This window comes from Haliaeetus albicilla, chromosome 11 (genome assembly GCF_947461875.1).
Source record: "Haliaeetus albicilla chromosome 11, bHalAlb1.1, whole genome shotgun sequence".
NCBI classification, from domain to species: Eukaryota; Metazoa; Chordata; class Aves; order Accipitriformes; family Accipitridae; genus Haliaeetus; species Haliaeetus albicilla.
The window spans coordinates 17,838,584-17,856,854 of record NC_091493.1 but is presented as its reverse complement, the minus strand read 5'-3'; the positions used below and the strand labels follow the sequence as shown (position 1 = coordinate 17,856,854).

The 18,271-nt window shown below is 45.4% G+C and overlaps 1 protein-coding gene across 3 annotated transcripts in view; it reads left to right on the top strand.

Annotated features, from left to right (window-relative positions):
• ZSWIM8 (zinc finger SWIM-type containing 8) overlaps positions 1-17,948 on the top strand; it is a 63,427-nt gene extending 45,479 nt beyond the window's left edge. The window contains exons 12-26 of one of the 3 annotated variants that reach the window (XM_069796322.1): positions 613-792; positions 2,107-2,290; positions 2,860-2,958; positions 3,873-3,997; positions 5,291-5,522; positions 6,305-6,457; positions 7,241-7,463; positions 7,661-7,950; positions 8,724-8,947; positions 9,236-9,718; positions 10,327-10,495; positions 12,845-13,018; positions 14,452-14,571; positions 15,460-15,638; positions 16,923-17,948. In XM_069796322.1, the coding sequence (XP_069652423.1) occupies positions 613-792; positions 2,107-2,290; positions 2,860-2,958; positions 3,873-3,997; positions 5,291-5,522; positions 6,305-6,457; positions 7,241-7,463; positions 7,661-7,950; positions 8,724-8,947; positions 9,236-9,718; positions 10,327-10,495; positions 12,845-13,018; positions 14,452-14,571; positions 15,460-15,638; positions 16,923-17,126 (3,039 nt within the window). In that variant the 3' untranslated portion in view covers positions 17,127-17,948. The remainder of the gene's footprint in view (positions 1-612; positions 793-2,106; positions 2,291-2,859; positions 2,959-3,872; positions 3,998-5,290; positions 5,523-6,304; positions 6,458-7,240; positions 7,464-7,660; positions 7,951-8,723; positions 8,948-9,235; positions 9,719-10,326; positions 10,496-12,844; positions 13,019-14,451; positions 14,572-15,459; positions 15,639-16,922) is intronic. The other 2 variants (XM_069796323.1, XM_069796324.1) reach the window with 2 other exon arrangements.
• Positions 17,949-18,271: the final 323 nt, after the last annotated feature.

Genomic DNA, 18,271 nt, shown 5'->3' with positions numbered 1-18,271 from the left:
TATTTTAAATCAATTGGACAAAACACTGTATTTAACATCATCTTCAAAGGATGTTTTGTTTAAGAGATACCTGCTACTGTGTGCTATGAGAATATACAGCAGCTGTAAGAAGTCTTGATTTTTGTGCAGCTCTGTGCAGGTGACCCTGTTTCTTGTGATTCTCTCCAAAACTTTAGTCTCCTATTTCATAATGTGGACCACTGGAAATGTTAGAAGTTTTGCTGGTTCACAACAGAGGGTTGGAAAGGAAAGAAATAAGCATAAACTTCTGGAAAATCAGTTGTAGTGGCACTAAGCAGTGTTTGTTGTATGGAAGGGTTCCCTTGGAAGGGACAGGCATGCAACATCTGCCTGCACAGCATCAGTCCAGTAGTGGATATATGTCTTATCAACAGGCCAGCTCTTCCACTGTGTTGTGTTGGGGTGAGATAGGGGAAGTAATGATGTTCGTCAGTAACCACTGGGATTTGTGATTCCTCAGTAAAGGGAATAAAATTTAAATATGTTTTATTCTTTCTTCTGTCTACTGATTATTGCAAAGGTAGAAGGACAAGCATAGAATCATTTAGGATATGTAGGAAAGTCTCCTGTGACAAATTCCTCCTCAAACAGGGCAAAAAGAACAAGGTATCAACCAGCAAGCAGACATGGATGGCAACCAACACCTTGTCTAAAGCTGCTTTCTTGTTGACTGTGTTGAGTGAGCGGCTGGAGTACCACAACCTGGCCTTTCGAATAGGAATGTTTGCTCTGGAGCTGCAGAGACCACCTGCCTCTACAAAGGCTCTGGAGGTATGAAACATCTCAAAAAGGCAGTATCCATAAGCCCGTAAGCAACATTGTGCTGCTTGAATGCTTTTGCTCATGTGGTTTCCATTTCAGCTCCTCAAGTTTGGTTATGCTTTTATATGTTTCCTTTAAATTGATTGCAGTGGGACTAAATGGATTGTGTGCATGTCCTATTAGCACATGTTGATCTGCCAGAAAAATTATTAGAAATATCACTTCATCTGGCATTACCTTCATTGATAGGAAGCTCAGACCTCATGTGCCATCAGGCCTTTGATCTCACATGAAGCTGCAGGCTTGAAAATATTTAAATGAGTACAAAATCTTCTATGAATATATAGTTTTGATTAGAATAGCTTACTTCTTATCTTAAAATATGTTTCCAGTTTGCTTGGCTAATCTGGGGAAAATAAAACCATTTGTAAATGGAACTGTCCATATTCGCATTGGTGAAATGGTTTGAAACTTACTCTTCAGGGTGAATTGGTGCAATTGTTACGTCTGAAAATAGTTGCTCTTGCTGATCTCATTCATTGGCAAGCAAACGTGTGCACTGTGCAGGCATATTATTTTGGACGCTGCTTGATTACTATTTGGCTTCCTGCTTAGAAAAAAGAAGTGTCCAATTAAGACCTTGTCTGTGTGATTTGCAGCTGCCTTGCTTTTCACTGCAGGGTTGTACAGTCCCTGGAGGTGTGTATTGTTGCTAGGTATCCACCAACTACACTTGATACACTAATTATCTGTACTTCTTATGGTCTGTTCAGAAGATTGTGAGGTTGGCAGTTTACTTGCTACCTAAAAGAAAACAATCACTTTCACATGTTAAGAATGGAGAGAATGCAGGTATGGCAGAGTAGTGAAATGTAATGGTCTTCATCCTGGTGGCATGTGTGCTGCCACCCCATGCCCATTCTTCTGCTAGTAAGTCTCTGTTGTCTTGAATGGGTATATTACTTAACATAGCATCCTTTCTTCCTACAATTAAGAGTAATCACCTTTTCCACTGACTTATCCAGTCAAATGCTTCTCCTGATGTTCCTATGAAAGCTGATGCATTTTTTTCTGTATGCAGCTCAAGAGTGATAATTTGCGTTAAAAATGTGTGTATAAATATGAGGCAAGACTTGTATTAGATTTGAAAATCTGTATTTAGTGTGGAGAGAATGGTAAAAGTGGCTAGGGTGCTAAGAGTTGCTATAATTTAACAATCCAATAAAAACTATTGCTGTACTTCATGTATAGGGAAAAATGGTCCACGGCCCATAGGCCCTGTGCTGATGACAGCTTCTTCTGTTTCCTTGTGGATACTACCAGGTGAAGCTGGCATATCAGGAGTCTGAGATTGTAGCCCTCTTGAAGAAGATTCCCTTGGGCACTAATGAGATGAACACTATTCGAGGAAGAGCTGAAGAACTGCGAGAAGGGACCCTATGCGATTACCGTCCTGTCCTGCCTCTGATGTTGGCTAGCTTTATATTTGATGTCCTGTGCACTCCAGGTACTGTCTGCATTGGCTTGAGTGCATGAAGGGCATGTTCTGAGATGCCAGGTCTTGAGGGGTTTTCAAAGAGAAACTGTCTGCTGTATAAGAACAACCTAATCTTGATTCTTCACATGCTGTTGCTTCCACTTCCCTCCATATTGCTGTAGAGGTACTTTGTGCCCCAATGGAACTGCCTCTCCTTCTGCTTACATTTGAAAAAAACCTGGAAACTTACCACATTTCAGCAGTTTGTGTGTATTTGTAAAATAGTTATAAATGACTGACTTTTCTACTCTTATGCTGGTTATATTCAGAGGAAGCCAATATAAATCTAGTATTTTAAAAAAGAACACAACCTGGGATTAGTAGACTGACTTGGCAGTATACCTGCCTGGTTTAGAACCTTCTGAGTTTAGAGAGGAATGGAAAAAAAACCCCAAGATAGTGCTGTTGTCTTGAAACTGGTGCAGGGCTAGGAATAGGACCACAGGAAGCTCTGCAAATTTAGAAAGCTCTCAGAAATGGCTTTTGCCTTGAGGTCCTAGTTTTGAAAGCTGAGCAGTAATTCTATTGTCTTCTTTCAGTGGTTTCTCCTACAGGCTCTAGACCCCCAAGCCGTAATTGGAATAATGAAATGCCTGGAGACGAAGAGCTTGGTTTTGAGGCAGCTGTTGCTGCTCTTGGTAAGAATCTTTTACAAGAAAAGTCTTTCTTCATCTGTGTTCTGCATCCTGCCTCATTTTGGATGGTGAGAGTTAGTAGCTCGTTCCAGTTTGGTGCAGAAATGAAAGTGTTTGCATGGTTTGTCAGAACCAGCTGCAGAAGGATTCTACATGCCAGGGTTGAGGTGCCTTTGTGAAGCTGTGAAAAATGGAAGGGGGATGTGGGACAGGAACTGAATGTTAAAGTAGTAACATGAATTTTAGCTTTCTTCTTGCTCTTTTGTTGCAGGAGATGTATTGCCTGGACTTTAATGGAGGTGGATAATTTCAGAGAACAAAAGGCAATAATTTCAGAAGAGGTCTTTCAATGATAGCGAAAAACTAGCAGAAGTACTCTTGAGCATTATCATATAATTCAGGGTCTTAGCATAATACTGGATTCTTGCCTCGTTTATCAGCTTCAGCAACAAAGCAGTAATTATATATAGTATGTTGACAATATTGTATGCCTGTGTTAAAGCAGCATGCAAAAAGGAATAGAATGGATTAAACAAGACCTGTCCTCTGTTGCCTCATCTCTGAAAGGAGGAAGATGAGTTCTTTATGGTGTGGGAATGCTGGCTCGTAGCATCTGCAGAAACTGGAAGTTTGTTTCAAGATGAAGTTGTGGGCTTGCCTGGACTCTTTTCCAGTGGCATAGGTTAGGATCTGGTTGTTCTGACAGTTGTAGCAAGCTTAGTATTCTGGGGACAGACAGCAGCTCCTGTTTATTCGTGACCTATTTCTGAAGTTAACAGAGAAATAGGGGAAAAAAAAAAATCTTTTGCCTGTGACAGTGAGGTGAATAAAATAGTCTGAGGTATAGATAGTGCTCAGGATGCGGTGTAGTCCCCTGGGCTCACTTATCTCTTCATCCCCTCTTTTCTGGCCTGCAGGCATGAAAACAACTGTCAGTGAAGCAGAACATCCTCTGTTGTGTGAAGGCACCCGAAGGGAGAAAGGGGATCTGGCACTAGCCCTGATGATTACTTACAAGGATGATCAGTCTAAGCTGAAGAAGGTGAGTTTCCCTTTAAAAGGAGAGAGGGAGGTGCAAACCATGTTTGGGTTTTGATGGATTTGATAGTTTTGCCAGTGAGCACAAGTTGCTGTGTCATGTACTGGTGATTTACAAGCTATGTTGTGGTATTTATATTCTTCCACTGATGTAAAATCTGATTGTGCAGTGTGCATTGCCCTGGAAGAGGCACCCTTTCCATAAGGTCTTAAGGTCCAGTCGGGAGAATGCGTTCTCAGTGCTTTTAATACTTTTGCTTATTTGCTAAAACAAGTCCTTTGTTCCAGGGGTTTTCAGTGTGCACTGTGTGTGTGGTCTGGGGATTGAGTCTGTTTTGCTGCAGGGATGTTGGCTTGCAGAACAGTATATCTAGCAAAGCCTTTGTTTCTTAACCTCTCACCTCTTTTGATATACTAGTTCAGTCCACTTGTGCCTTAATTTCCCATGCAAGAGAGATAGTAAAACTCTGCCCTTCCACCCCAAAAGAGGAAAAAAAAAATCAAAAAATGCTGAAGCTTCAGGAAGGTTTCATTAATCTTTTATATTCAGAAAAGCTTCTGCCCAGCAAGAATATTATTAGTGTCTTTCTGCCTCCTAAAGAAGTACTTTTGCTATACTCTTCTGCAGGGAATAACAGGGACAATGTGATATCAGTCATCTGCAAATAAATGCTCTGTCACACTCATGGTGTTCGTTTCATCTGGAGAATGAACAGTAGAAATGGACAAACCCATAAAACGTGGTCATGCATTGTTGCCTAATTATGTAATAAATAAGGACAATAAAGTGTTATTGTAGGCTGGTAGAAGGCAGTTTCTCTAGTGGCTTTACCAGTTTCTCAGTAATGGTCTGACGGGATTTTTTGAGTGGTGAGCACAGAATTTTGGTGACTTAAACAAGAACATCTAATGACTGGCAGAACTAAATATAAAGTCCTCCATTCTGTCCTTGATGTACCAGAAGTACTTCTTTATTGTGAGTTTTTGGTGCCTTTCAACTAAAGCCAGTGGCTGTTCGAAGTGAAAATGGGGATATTACTGCGTACAAATGAATCTTTACTTCCTCAGTGATACAGACCACGTGGCTCTCAACTGTGCATTGCTGATCTTCAGTGCAGGAAGACAATGCCTAGTTTATAGAGAATAAGCATTTTCTTTTTTTCTCCAACAAATGGAATTTATTGTGCACCAGGAAGCTGATTTGGTACTTTCCCTCTATGTCTTGGTGTAATGCCTGTTCTTTTACCCTTCTGCTAAGCTCTTCTTTTATTTTTTTTCTTTTTCCTTGCTGTTAAAGATTTTAGACAAACTCCTGGACAGAGAGAGTCAAACTCACAAACCACAGACTCTGAGTTCCTTCTACTCATCCAGCAAGCCTACGGTAGCAAACCAAAAATCTCCTTCCAAACATGCTGCCCAGTCCACTGCAGCTATCCAGCAGCTTCCAGGGACTTCTGTCACTCAGCAAGCTACTGTAAGCACTGCAGTCCAGAGCAGTCCTGAGAATTTTGTGGAGAAGAGTGCACAGGGTAAGAGGTGCTTTGTAAGGGCTGTGCTGAAACCCTTCTGTTATCAGTGCAAAACTGGAACTGTACATTTTTGTCTGTTTTGGGAAGTAGTCTGAGTGATTATATTACCATCTGGCTGCTTGGTGGTTACTTGAAAGTCATTCCCCCATGATCTGTTTGGCTGTATCCATTTCTGTAAACATTCTTGATGCATAGAAATTCAAGCTAATTTTCAGGTTTTCCTATCTTGAGCCAGTTGTATAACCAGTTAACATAAAACTACTGTGACTCTGTCTTTTAGGTTTGTATCACAGGGGTGCAGAATTTCAAAAAGTAACACACTGAGTCAGGTACCTTCATGCAAGATAAATAACTAAGGTTTCTGAAGAGCGTTAGAGGTAAACGTGGTTTTCTTCAAGCTGTGCCTCCACTTTGGTGGCAAACATCACATACAGCAGCATTTGGTGGAAAGCAAGTGCTCTCTTAACTCTTCCTAAAGAGATCATTACTAGCTGAGGATGACTGCAATACGATTAGGGTTGCTGGAGCATTTTTATTCTAAAATCTTTCTGTAGTCGCAGCAAATTTTCCAAATCTTGAGTTAAGGTCAAATGTTCTTGGCCTGGTATTGCATGATATGCTTAATACTGAAAGAAAACTGAGATAATCCTGCTCATAAATACCACTCATTTCATAAAAATCCTGCATCTTTTGATGTTTATATCTTTTAAATGGCCACATCTGGTTTTAGAGATACAGAAACAAATCATAATGTTTACCTTGTCACTGTCCTGTTTATGCAGAGAGCTCTCAGAGGTCCCCCTGTGAGCCAGCTGCGGAGGCCACTGTCTTGAAACAAGAGGGAAAGGTCCCCAGTCGTCTGGCCCTTGGAAACCGAGGTGGATACAATGGGAGATGCTGGGGTTCACCTGTCAGGCAGAAGAAGAAACACACAGGTGGGAACAGACTAGTTCATACAGCATCTAGTGCTGTGCTGGCAGTCTGCTGGGCTTTCAGCAATTCCCTTGCTCTTTCATTCCACTTGTCAGCCTTTCCTGTACTACGGAAGCAGCTGATTGTCTCTGAGATGTTTGGCATGGAGAAATAGGTTTTGCCCCACAGATTTCCTGCCCCGTTCTGTATGGGAATTTACCATACCTTTCTCACACTAGATATGTTCTGGGTGATGGATTAGGTATCTGGAGCTGAATGATGGCTGGACTCTGGGAGCGAAGCACTGTGCTCCTGGGTCCAGAAACAAATTCAGAGGAGCTGCCGCCTCTCTACACTTCTCTTGGGAAGGTTATAAATTAGAGGCCGGGGATGTGAAGAACCTTTCTGTAAATTGTGCAGCATATACCAGAAGGGTTTTCTTCATGCTCATACAATATGTGGAACTTGACTTTGTATGTGTATTTGTTTCTTGTTGTTACACACTGCCACAAAGCTTGGCAGGTGGAGCAAGGGGCTGGGATGGTGTGAAGGGGGAAATAAAGATACATTGTTCTTGGACTCTTCTGCTTTTTAATCTAAGAGCTGCAAAATGACACTGATATCTGTGGCCAAAATGAGTAATTTAATCTTGGTTTGCAAAGTTGAACGCCTGGCAGCTGTAAGGCTGACTGTTACTGACACAACTGATCTTGGTTGGGACTGTAGGTGATGTGGGTAGGAGTTTACCTATCCACGTTACATTTACCAATCCTGGTGACGTTACTGTGTTGGTTCTGGTGTTGTAGGCATGGCTAGTATTGACAGCAGTGCTCCTGAAACCACCTCTGACAGTTCTCCAACACTCAGTCGGCGTCCACTACGTGGGGGATGGGCAACAACATCGTGGGGCAGAGGACAGGACAGTGACAGCATCAGCAGTTCTTCAAGTGATTCACTGGGATCTTCCTCTTCCAGTGGGAGTAGGAGAGCCAGTGGGGGAGCCCGTGCAAAGACTGTGGAAGTTGGCAGGTAATGAATAATACTGGTGCACAGAGGCAATCTCTAGGCCTGATGTCAGGAAGCTAGCACATGTGCATCAGGAAGTACTTCTTTGGGAGAGTTTGTTTCCATTCCTCTGGACCCTAAAGACAGGAAATCTGCACTGCAGCTAGTGAACTTGGGGTACTTGTTGCTGCCTGAAAGCTTCCTCTGTCTTTTTCTTCTAGGTATAAAGGGAGACGGCTGGAGAGCCATGCTCCTCATGTCCCAAACCAGCCCTCAGAGGCAGCTGCTCACTTCTACTTTGAATTGGCCAAGACAGTCCTTATCAAAGCAGGTGGAAACAGCAGTACCTCTATCTTCACCCACCCTTCCTCCAGTGGTGGGCACCAGGGACCACACCGCAACCTTCATCTCTGCGCCTTCGAGATTGGGCTGTACGCACTAGGGCTGCACAACTTTGTGTCTCCCAACTGGCTCTCTCGAACTTACTCCTCTCATGTCTCTTGGATCACAGGTTACAGCAAAACTTTATCAGGAAGCTTACTTCTGGGCAGGAAGGAGGGGAGGGAGGCAAGCTTATTCCCCAAAATGGTGATGCTGATGTGCTATGGTAACCATGTAAGCTGCTGGCACAGCTGGCAGTAGAAGCTGAGCACGAATGATTTACAGAGTGGTGCTTGCTTTGGCCTGGAAAGTTCCTGTGATCTGTTTCTTCTTGTTTGTACTGCAACATGCTTCAGTCTTCAAAGCCATAGACCACTTCTCGTACAGAGACTGGTCTTAGTTTCTCTTTGAGGGGTCTGCTGAAGAGAGAGACATTTGTCAAGTCTGAACATGCTCTTTGGCTGCGTTCAGCATTTCACTTTCCTCCTCCTTCTGTTTGCACCCAGACCTACTACCTGCTTTTTCTATTCACATGGCTTCTAGAGCCTGAAAAACACACCCTTGAAAAGTCATGTTTTCCTGACATGGTGGAAATAGAGCGACAGTCCAGGCTGTGTTTTATGGGTACTAAAATCAGCTATAGCAAGTTCCTCTCACTGCCTCAAATGCATGTTTAACTTAACTTTGGTAATGGTACCCTTATTCACTGCTTGCTTATTGAGGGCTCTTGCCTGTCCTGTGTTTTGGGAGGAAGAGCCTAAATTTGACATGAAGCCTAAGGGGAGCAACTGGGCTCTGTCACTGCTTCTGAAGGAAGTGAGGAGTGCAGCTCCTGTTGAGGGAAGGCTGACTAGAACTGCGCTGGGCATACAGTGGTGTGAGAATCTTCTCCCTTCCTCTTAGGGCAGGCCATGGAGATCGGTAGCGCAGCCTTGAACATCTTGGTGGAGTGTTGGGATGGACATCTGACTCCCCCAGAGGTGGCATCATTGGCAGACAGAGCTTCACGGGCCAGAGACTCCAACATGGTGCGGGCAGCTGCTGAACTGGCACTCAGCTGCCTGCCCCATGCCCATGCCCTGAACCCAAATGAGATCCAGAGGGCTCTGGTGCAGTGCAAGGAACAGGTGAGCATCACATGGGGGCTGGCTAGTGCAAGCTGATTTCTAGCATCAAGGATGTGCTGTTACTTGTGGGATTGGCTCCTCTGCCACTGGACAGCCTTAATCTCAGTTCTGTGGATTTCTTATGTTTCATGAATAACTCTGGTTATTCTGCTGCATAGTTGTGATCTGTCTGCTCCCCATAGCGTCAGTCATTTTAGAGCGCCTTATACTTTTCTCATGTTGTAGTTTTGCCTTCTTGTGTTTCTCATTTTGCGTTCTTCACTTCTGCTTTTCTTTCACTGCTCCCAGGACAATCTGATGCTGGAAAAGGCCTGTATGGCAGTAGAAGAGGCAGCCAAAGGAGGTGGCGTGTACCCAGAAGTCCTGTTTGAAGTAGCTCACCAGTGGTACTGGCTTTACGAACAGACTGTTGGTGGGACCCCAGCCCAGAGAGAAGGTGCCACTGGCTGCAGTGCCAGTGGTGCACGGGCTGCCTCTGAAGCGGCACGTGGGTTGACAGACAACCGGGTGACCTCTGAGCCGACCACTGTAACAGTGGCAGCTGCGGTAACTGCAGCAGCAACAGTCATGCCGGTGATCTCTGTTGGGTCGACCATGTACCAGCAGCATACAATGGCAGGGCCAGCAATGGCACATACGCACACGCAGGGTCTCCATCCTTACACCACCCTTCAGACTCACATACCCTGTAATCCCCAGTATATTGGACACACTATCCAGCACATGCCGCGCCCAGCTGTCTTCCCGGTCCCTGGCTCGGCGTACCCACAGGTGAGTTTTGCCTGTGCCTTGTTCATTTATGGTGAACTTTGTGTGGCTGCTTCCAGAGGGAGTACGTCGGACTGGGGAGAGTGTGGGGCTTAGCCCTGCCATGGCTTGAGATCTAGCTTCTGCTCCCACTTACTTGCTGATTTGTGATACTTACTCTGGCTTCCCAGCTCAGCGTTTGCATAATAAGGAGCCTTCTATGGGTGCATTTAAAGTCTCAAGAGAATTTAAAATATAATACATCAGTAGTTTTTAATTGTTATTGCCCCATAGTTTCTCAGAAGGCACTGGACAAAAAGATTGTCTTCTTCAGAGCTTGCAGACTAAACAGAGACTACAGAGGGAAAACCAAATAAAGGTTATTTTAACCTCCGCCTATTTTTGAAAGTTTTTGGAGCGGTTTTCTGCTTTAGGTTTAAAGGGAGGAGGAGCAAGCAGATGTGATGGTCATGTCGTGCCAGGTAGTTTCTGTGCTGCTTTTTCCTGTGCTTCCTCCTCCCTGTCAGATTGGACTTCCCATGCTCTGAGGTTTGTGTGGAGACATTGTGTTTTGGACTACTTCTAAATGGTCAGACGAGGTAGACATGACTGTTACTTATGTTCTGTTTTAGGGTGTCCATCCAGCATTCATAGGAGCGCAGTACCCTTATTCAGTAACAACACCGTCATTGGCAGCTACAGCAGTGTCATTTCCCGGTGTGCCCGTCCCATCCATGACGCAGATTGCAGTGCATCCCTATCACAGTGAGACAGGACTGTCACTGTCTTCCAATGTAGCAAGTAAGTGTTACTTTATTTACTGTGCCTCCTAGCTGTACCGCAGTCAAGTCCTGCTCCTCATTGACCACAGGTGGAACCAGGGTTCTTGCACTGAAAAGTTCTGGCCAAATCCACTCCATCCTAAAGATATGCATGCTAAGGGGTACTGGGATTCATAAGGGGGCTGATTCCACTAGTGGAGCTTTAATTTCTGTTTGGCTGAATTTCCAGTATGAGATTATTTTGGCCTCTCAGACTAAAGTGTGGTTGGAGCTCTCCTGGCCTTTCTGACTTCTAAGTTGTTAGGGCATTATTCCCCCTCTTCTTTGGGCAAGGTGAGCATAGATGATCTTGAGCAGTGTCTTGTGGTTCCTTTGGGTCAGATGAATAGAGAGTGCAGGAAGCAGACAGCAGTCAGACTTCTGCTACACTAGCACTAATAGATGTCTTTCCAGCCCAAAGGGATTGGAGGCGGCTAGTCCAGCCCAAAGGGATTGGAGGCGGCTAGTACCTGAAATGTGGAACTTCATTAGAGAGGACAGATGTTTTGGCAGGATCATGTCAATGGTAATCTGAATGATTGCTCACATGTTGTGTTGGCACTAGAGCAGTGGTGAAGACCCATCAAGTAGTGTGCAGCACTGGAACAGCAGATGTTGACTGAATTGTGGACATGCTCTCATTGCCGTGGGGTTTTGCACCAGTGGGTCATGGTTGACCCAGGCTCTGTTATCCCTTCACTGGAGAGGTTGTAGTGTTTGGCTATTTGTACATTTGCTTATCAGTGCTTCGCAACTCACCAGGTGCTGGAAGACTGGTATGTGGGAAAACACTTAAGAGCTCTGTTGGCCTCCTTCATATCCAGATTATCAGGAGAATCTTTTCAGTTATTTTTATCTTGCATTTTGATGCCAAAAAGCCACCACAAAAGCAAATAGAATAGTCCTGAAGGCCTCAGGATCTGAAGAGCATCCTTTGCTGTCAGCCTTCGTCCTGGGCTGATGCTGTGACTCTTAATTGTGAGAAACCATTTCTGTACTCCAAGGAGTTATGAGTCTTCCAGAACTGCTAACTCATCCTAGGGCACTTAAAATAATGAAAGGAAAAAACAACTCCACCCTTCCCAGTTGCCATTGTTTATGGCTTGCATAAACTTCTGTTTTTGGTTCTTAAAATACTGTTTCATTGTTCCTAGAATACATAGTCACATGGTGACGCTTGAGCTCTGGCAACTATTCAGCTCATTCTTGTGGGTTATTCTCCTTGGCCAGACTTCAAATGCAGCACAGATTTTGCCCCACTTTGACACTGTGTGTCTGCTTGGTTGAGGAGGTCAGACAGATCTTTCCTGGGAGGCATATTGTTCTCAGGTACTCAACTATTTTCTAGTAAACATGTTAAAAAAAAAAAAAAATGCTTGTGGTGGCAGGGGAAGAGGAGAAGTCAGAACTTGGAGTATTGCCCAAGGTGGTGTAGTAGCACCACAGAGAAGCTGTGAAATAAGGTTAACAGTGTGCACACACCTAATGGCATCTCTGCTCTGGAATTCTCAGGCAAACCTTGCTTTTTCCTCTCTGTACCTTTCTTGAGAGGGAAAGTTAGATACACTTGAGTCCCTTGTCAGAGTACAGCTTACTGGCTCAGTCTTAACTGCTGTCCATGCAAGTTTAGGTGGTACAATGTAATGGATTTTCCTGTGATTTCTGATTTTCCTTGATTTTGCTCATACTAGTTAAGTGTCTGAAGGTGACAGAGCTTCTCAAATTTCCTTGCTGTTTTTATTGTCAGTATGTGCTGCCAGTGTATGCAGTGGCTGTTCTTTCTGAGGATGTATTGGAGGCTAGCCTCCAGTAACACTCTTCCTGCCTGGTAGCTGGATGGAGTCATAGCTGTCTTACAGCAGAAGTGGAGGAACCTCACAGTGTTGGACTTGATCTTTGAGTGACTTAATACTGTTCCTGCTCAATGGTTTTCCTCAGCAGTTTCTCATCAGATGTAGACAAGCACGTGCTTGTTTCCTTGCACAAGAAATCAGAACCAGACGTCATTTAATAATAGCAAAGACCTTTGAGTCAACACATGTTTTTACATGTAAAACATGTATCATGAGCATATTCATGGTATACTGTGAAAGAGATGGACAAGATTGTAACTGACTGCTTTCAGGCTCTACTTGCAAACAAAATAGAGATATTTCTAGCCCGTTGTATTTCAGTTGTAAGTCTGTGGTTTTTGGTTGCTGTATTGTTCTGTTTAGGGGAACAGAACACTACATTGGCAGGGGGTGGTCAGGTAAGGGAGATGATGGCCCAAGTAAACCTTCTTTTAGGCTGGTGGTGGGTCCTAATGCTGCTGTTTTGCTCTCTTCAGTAGGAAGTGTCCATGCAGGATCAACGTTCCCAGCGATTCAGGGGGCTTCCTTGACAACTCTGTCCTCACAGCCCAACTCCCTTGTTACAGGGAGTTTTCCTGCCGAGGATGAGCAGCACAGTCAGCCTGTGAGCCCCCAGGGTCTGCACTACCTCCACTCCGCATACCGAGTTGGTAAGGACGGCCAAGTGGGTTTCTATGGCCCCCTCGAGAGAGGGATTCAGGGCAGGGCTGCAGGTTTTCACTGTCATTTGGCAATTTGCTACTGCACCTGTTGGGGGTGATGGCATCTTAGCTACATGGGGAAAGCCAGTTCATGATCATATATGGAGGCTAAAAATGGACACAAAGCAACAGAAGATTGAACAGCTGCTGTTGAGAGCCATCAGAGTAGAAGAGAAAGCTAAGTGGGTTAGAGCTGGGAAGAGTCTTGCCTTTCAGCAGGTGTACATAAAGGAGTCTGGATAGGGCTCTGAGGATGTGGTTGTGCAAGTTGTGACTATGTGAAAAAAATGGAGTTCAGCTTCTGCGGCTCATGGATGGTGAAGGCACACTTCTAGTTTAATAATACCAGCTGAGTCTTCAGAGGCACAGAGGGATGTGCACTGTGCCTTTCCAGCTAGGTTGTTGAAAACTGACATGGAGGGAACTTATATTTTGAGGAGAGTGGGTATGTAATTCGCATTCCTTTCCCAGTCACGCTGGTTATGAGGAAATAGAGTCTCTGCCTGAACTGCCATCGGTGCAAGGATATCAGTCTTGGGGTTTCTGATTTGAGCTTAGATTGCAGTAAGCTACTTGTACATAGTCATGGTCCAACCCACTGGATACCTGGGGAGGGAGAAGGGAGCCTCTAAGATAAGCAAAGCCAGCACAGGGTAGCAAACAAAGGGAAACAGGAAGAAAATGGAAGGAAGGCTATCTAAAGGTTGCTTGAGGTTTTTTGTTGAAAGCTAGAGAAGAAAGTACTTGTTAGCCAGAAAGGGGTGCTGATGTCATTGGAAATGTCACAGTGGTAAGCTTTGAAAGGCATTTAATAGCCCGAATAACAGAGAAGCGAGGGGAGGGAGGGAGAGGGTCTGGAGGATGAAGACATAGTGCCTGTTGGTATTTTAAAACTCTTTAAATGGGAGAATTTGCCTGAAGAACTGTAATGGAATAAGTGAAATGTTTGCAGATTGACAATACTGCAGCTCAGTGTTGGCCTGTTGTCTTTGCAACTGAGTAAGTTGATTTGGGTAGCTTCTCTGTTGCAAAATTTGGAGCAAATGCGTTGCTTTCAGGACACCTTTTGTAGTGCAGCCTTTGGGGCTATCTTCTTGATCCTGCTGTAGATGCTAGTGGAGTGTCTCTTTGCAGCTCTAGTGAGGTGTGATGGCTGTGCAGATTTCCCAGCCTGGAGCAGCAGATCCAGACGTTCTTGCAGATACTGCCTGTGGTGACAGGCTCCAAGATGGGCCTTTCATTTCACTCTGGACTCTTTCCAGCTAGGGAATTTTCTGCTGATGAAGGGCAGGCCAATCAGGTTGTGTTGCAGTGAGTGAAGTGCTAGACTAAGTCTTACTGGGCAGAAGTGCTGCTTGACTCTGGCTGCCCCTTTCTCACAGGGATGCTGGCTCTGGAGATGCTTGGCCGAAGAGCTCACAACGACCATCCCAACAACTTCTCCCGCAGCCCACCCTACACAGAGGATGTAAAATGGCTCCTTGGGTTAGCTGCAAAGTTAGGTAAGGCTCAGAGCAGTACTTCAGCAGAAATCCACTTGCTGGGATTTGGACCGTGGTGGGAAAAAGCTCTCCAAAGAGTCAAACTTCAAAGATTGGGTGAGCCTGGTATCTGATCCCATTTCTGAGAATGTTTCAGAAGATCCCTGCTGCTCTTCCGTCCAGGCAGTTGTCCCATTTCTGGGTTCTGTAGACATGCTGTTGAATTTTGAGGCATTGGATTAAGTGCATGGGGTTGGACAGGGCTCAAAGCTTGTATCTCTTCCATTCTATAACAACTTTTTCTTTTCCCTTTCTACTATCTTGTAGGTATTGCTCTTTCTTACGTATACTTACACCTTCTGAAGACCTTGTATAGCAGTAGGTGCTCAAACGACCAATTGTTTGGTTTTTGGTTTTACTTCCACTTTGCTCTTGGATCTTTTTTGTCACCCCTCTGCAAACAGCCTGTCTAGTGGTGTGGCTTCTCCTGCTGCTGCTGGGGGAGGTCCACTGTAGGCAGCAGTGGGGAAGCTTGATTATCTCTCCAGCCTCCCTAAGACCTGAGTGCTGGGGTTGCAGGTGCTTCCTAGATGGGTAGGCAAGAAGCAATGGGAGGAGGTGCAGGAGGTGTCCTTGCCTCTAGTTACCTTGCCACATCAGTTTTCTTTCATATCCCCTTTAAAGACAGGTGAACTGGGAATATCAGTGACTAAGGTGGTACCTGGTCTCTACTCAGACCTGATGAATGATCTCTTGACCCCATGAGTTTGCTAGACTTATCTCCCCTAAGCTTGCTGGAGGATATATTACACTGAGAAGGTGCTCCAAACCCAGGTTCTTGCTGGCAAGTACTTGATTTCTTGTGTGTCTCTTACCTTAACACTATTGTTCTGACTTCTTCCTGTGCAGGTGTAAACTACGTGCATCAGTTTTGCGTTGGTGCGGCCAAGGGGGTGCTGAGCCCTTTTGTGCTCCAGGAGATCATCATGGAAGCTCTACAGAGGCTCAACCCTGCCCATGTGCACAACCACCTGCGCACCCCAGCCTTCCACCAGCTGGTGCAGAGGTGCCAACAGGCCTACATGCAGGTAACGTGTGGCCTGTCTTCTTGCCTGTCAAAGCTGCCAGGCCATTGCCTGCCTTGCAGGTACTGCCTGTGTGTGTGTATGCGCAGAGAGGAAGGGGCCTTGGGTACTCGTAGCTAAACTGGTCCATTGCCTGATGCATCCCTCTCCCTCAGCAGGGACTAGAATAAGCATCGCTTGCTTGTATGGAGGCTGCATACAAAGGACCTCATTGTACTGCTTCTTCCAGGGCCTCTCACCTCCTCTGCTAACCATGAAGGATGGGGTGGTTCTGTGTTCCCTGTCCTCTTTCTTCCTCCAAATGCTACCTGTACCTTTTAACTTCTGTACTTTTTCTTTGCTATGTTTTCAAGCCCTCTGTCCACCTTCCTTCCTAGCCTATCTTTTTTTTTTTTTTCTTTCCTTGTTTGTAGCCTGTCTTCCCCTTGTTGTGAAGCCCTAGCATGGCTGTCTGGCGTGCCAGTGCTGGCACTAATAGTGGAAGTGGCTTGGTCAGCTACCAGTATGGATGAGATATCTCAGGATTTATTGAAACCAGGAAAAATGTGTTTCAGTGAGCCAGCTGGAATACCAGACCTGCCTGTTCCTTAAAACAGTGTAAACAGGACACCCCACCTGTACCTACTTCTCTTGAATAAATGACCAGAGGGTGATTCTGTAGACATACTGTCTGGGTTGGATTAGCTGTCCTATCACCTAGGTGATATTTTTGAGAAATGACAGCTTCTTTACTTAAGCTCTTTTTCTGAGCTATATTAGGGAAATAGATTTCTTAAAACCTGGACCTGCAGTTTTGGGGCCTTAGTTGAGAAGCTGATGGAAGTGACAGTGCTAAGCCTTAGAGATATTTTGTAGCAACTTAGTGCAAGCATTACTCCTTCCCTACCCCTTAGCAAAGGAGAGGTCTGGTGAACATGCTGGGTCCCCAAGTGTAACCTGCAGAATGAATGGTGTGAGAGTTAGATGGTGGTGGGGTGGAGTGTTAGCTGACCCTTTTGCACTGTACTGTGACACAATTTGGTGCTCATGAAGGAGAGAACACCTGCTGATGATCTGTGGTGCATTTTCATGCTCTGAGGGGACACTCGCCTTGGCCGTGTTAGGATGTAAGATATAACACTGCTGTCTTTTGACCTAGCTCTCCTCTGTCAGAGCCTCTGACTCTTGGGACCTGGTAGCAGGATCATGTGATCTATCACCCTGGGAGCTCTTGAGTCCTCCTCTGAGTGTCACCAACATGAGGGTGGCGAGCAAATACCTTAAGGCTCTTTCCCTGTTCCCATCCAGTACATCCATCATCGGCTGATCCATCTCACTCCAGCTGACTACGACGACTTTGTGAATGCCATCCGCAGCGCCAGAAGCGCCTTCTGCCTGACTCCCATGGGCATGATGCAGTTTAATGATGTTCTCCAGAACCTAAAACGCAGCAAGCAGACAAAGGAGCTGTGGCAAAGGGTCTCTCTGGAAATGACCACCTTCTCGCCGTGACAGCAGGTGGAGCTCCATGGACACACAACCCTTTGCCCCGCATAGTTGTAGTTCCATTTACACCATCCTTCCTTCTGGTGTCTTTTTTATTTTAGTTTTAACTTGTTGGAAACCACTGATCTGATGTATTTATACCATGACATTCCTCTCCAGCACTGTTGCGTGTTGGTGCTCTGCTTTGCTCGCTCTTCCTCCTCCTTCCCAGTGGGCTGCAGACTTCAGAAGTATCAGGAAATGAGAAGGAAGTTGAGCTGGCTGCCCTGTGGTGTAGTCACTGCTTTTTTCCCTGAGTCCCTGGAGGCTGTCCTGCGAGCAATTTGCAGTGTGATTACGCACGTGTTAGAGGGGTGGGGGATTCTGTCTTAAATATTTATTTTGGCATTTATAAATATGTAAACTTTTTTTTTTGTATGGGCTTCTCTTACTCCACACACCAACTCCTGTCAGGAGAAGCTGGGACTGCTGTGCACAGCCAGTGCTCCCTCCATTCCTTTCAGCACCTCCTGCTGAGAGAAGCTGAGACTGGATTAGCAGAGTCAGGGCCACCTCTGCAGCTTTTTGCAGCAGCTGCTGAGGGCAGAGGCTGGAGCTTGGGCAGTCAGAGTCTATGACTGCACTGAGCTGCCTGGGGACTGCCAGAAGTGGGCTCTTTCTCAAGAGTGTCCCTCACTGGGCACTGCTGGCTCATAGGATGTTTTGATTCTGGTTGTTCTGAGTTGTACAATCGTGTTTCTTTTGGCTGGGGTATTACTCTCCTGTAATCAGTTTCTTATCCCTTGTCTCTTCTTGTTTCCTGATTAAACACTTGTTTTCTTAGACTGACTCTCTCTTCTCTCTGCTATGATGTTGACAGTCTGATGGAGCTGGCCAGTTGTGTGTCAGTGGGAGCTCCTGCGAGCCTTGGCAAATAGCTGTGCTGGTTTGGGGAACAGCAGTCCAGCACAAAGCAGGTGGCCAGAGGTTTTACACAAGCTGTGAGCCAATGGTTTCTTGTATGGTACTGCTATGAGAATGATATGCCTCTGCAGAGGCTGAGGTACGTGCGGATTGGGTCGTTGGTGGGTGTCAGGGGAGTTGGTGCTAAGCCTGTGATATTCTGCCAACACTTCTGCCAGCCACCAGGTTCCTTTCCTGGTCTTGACACT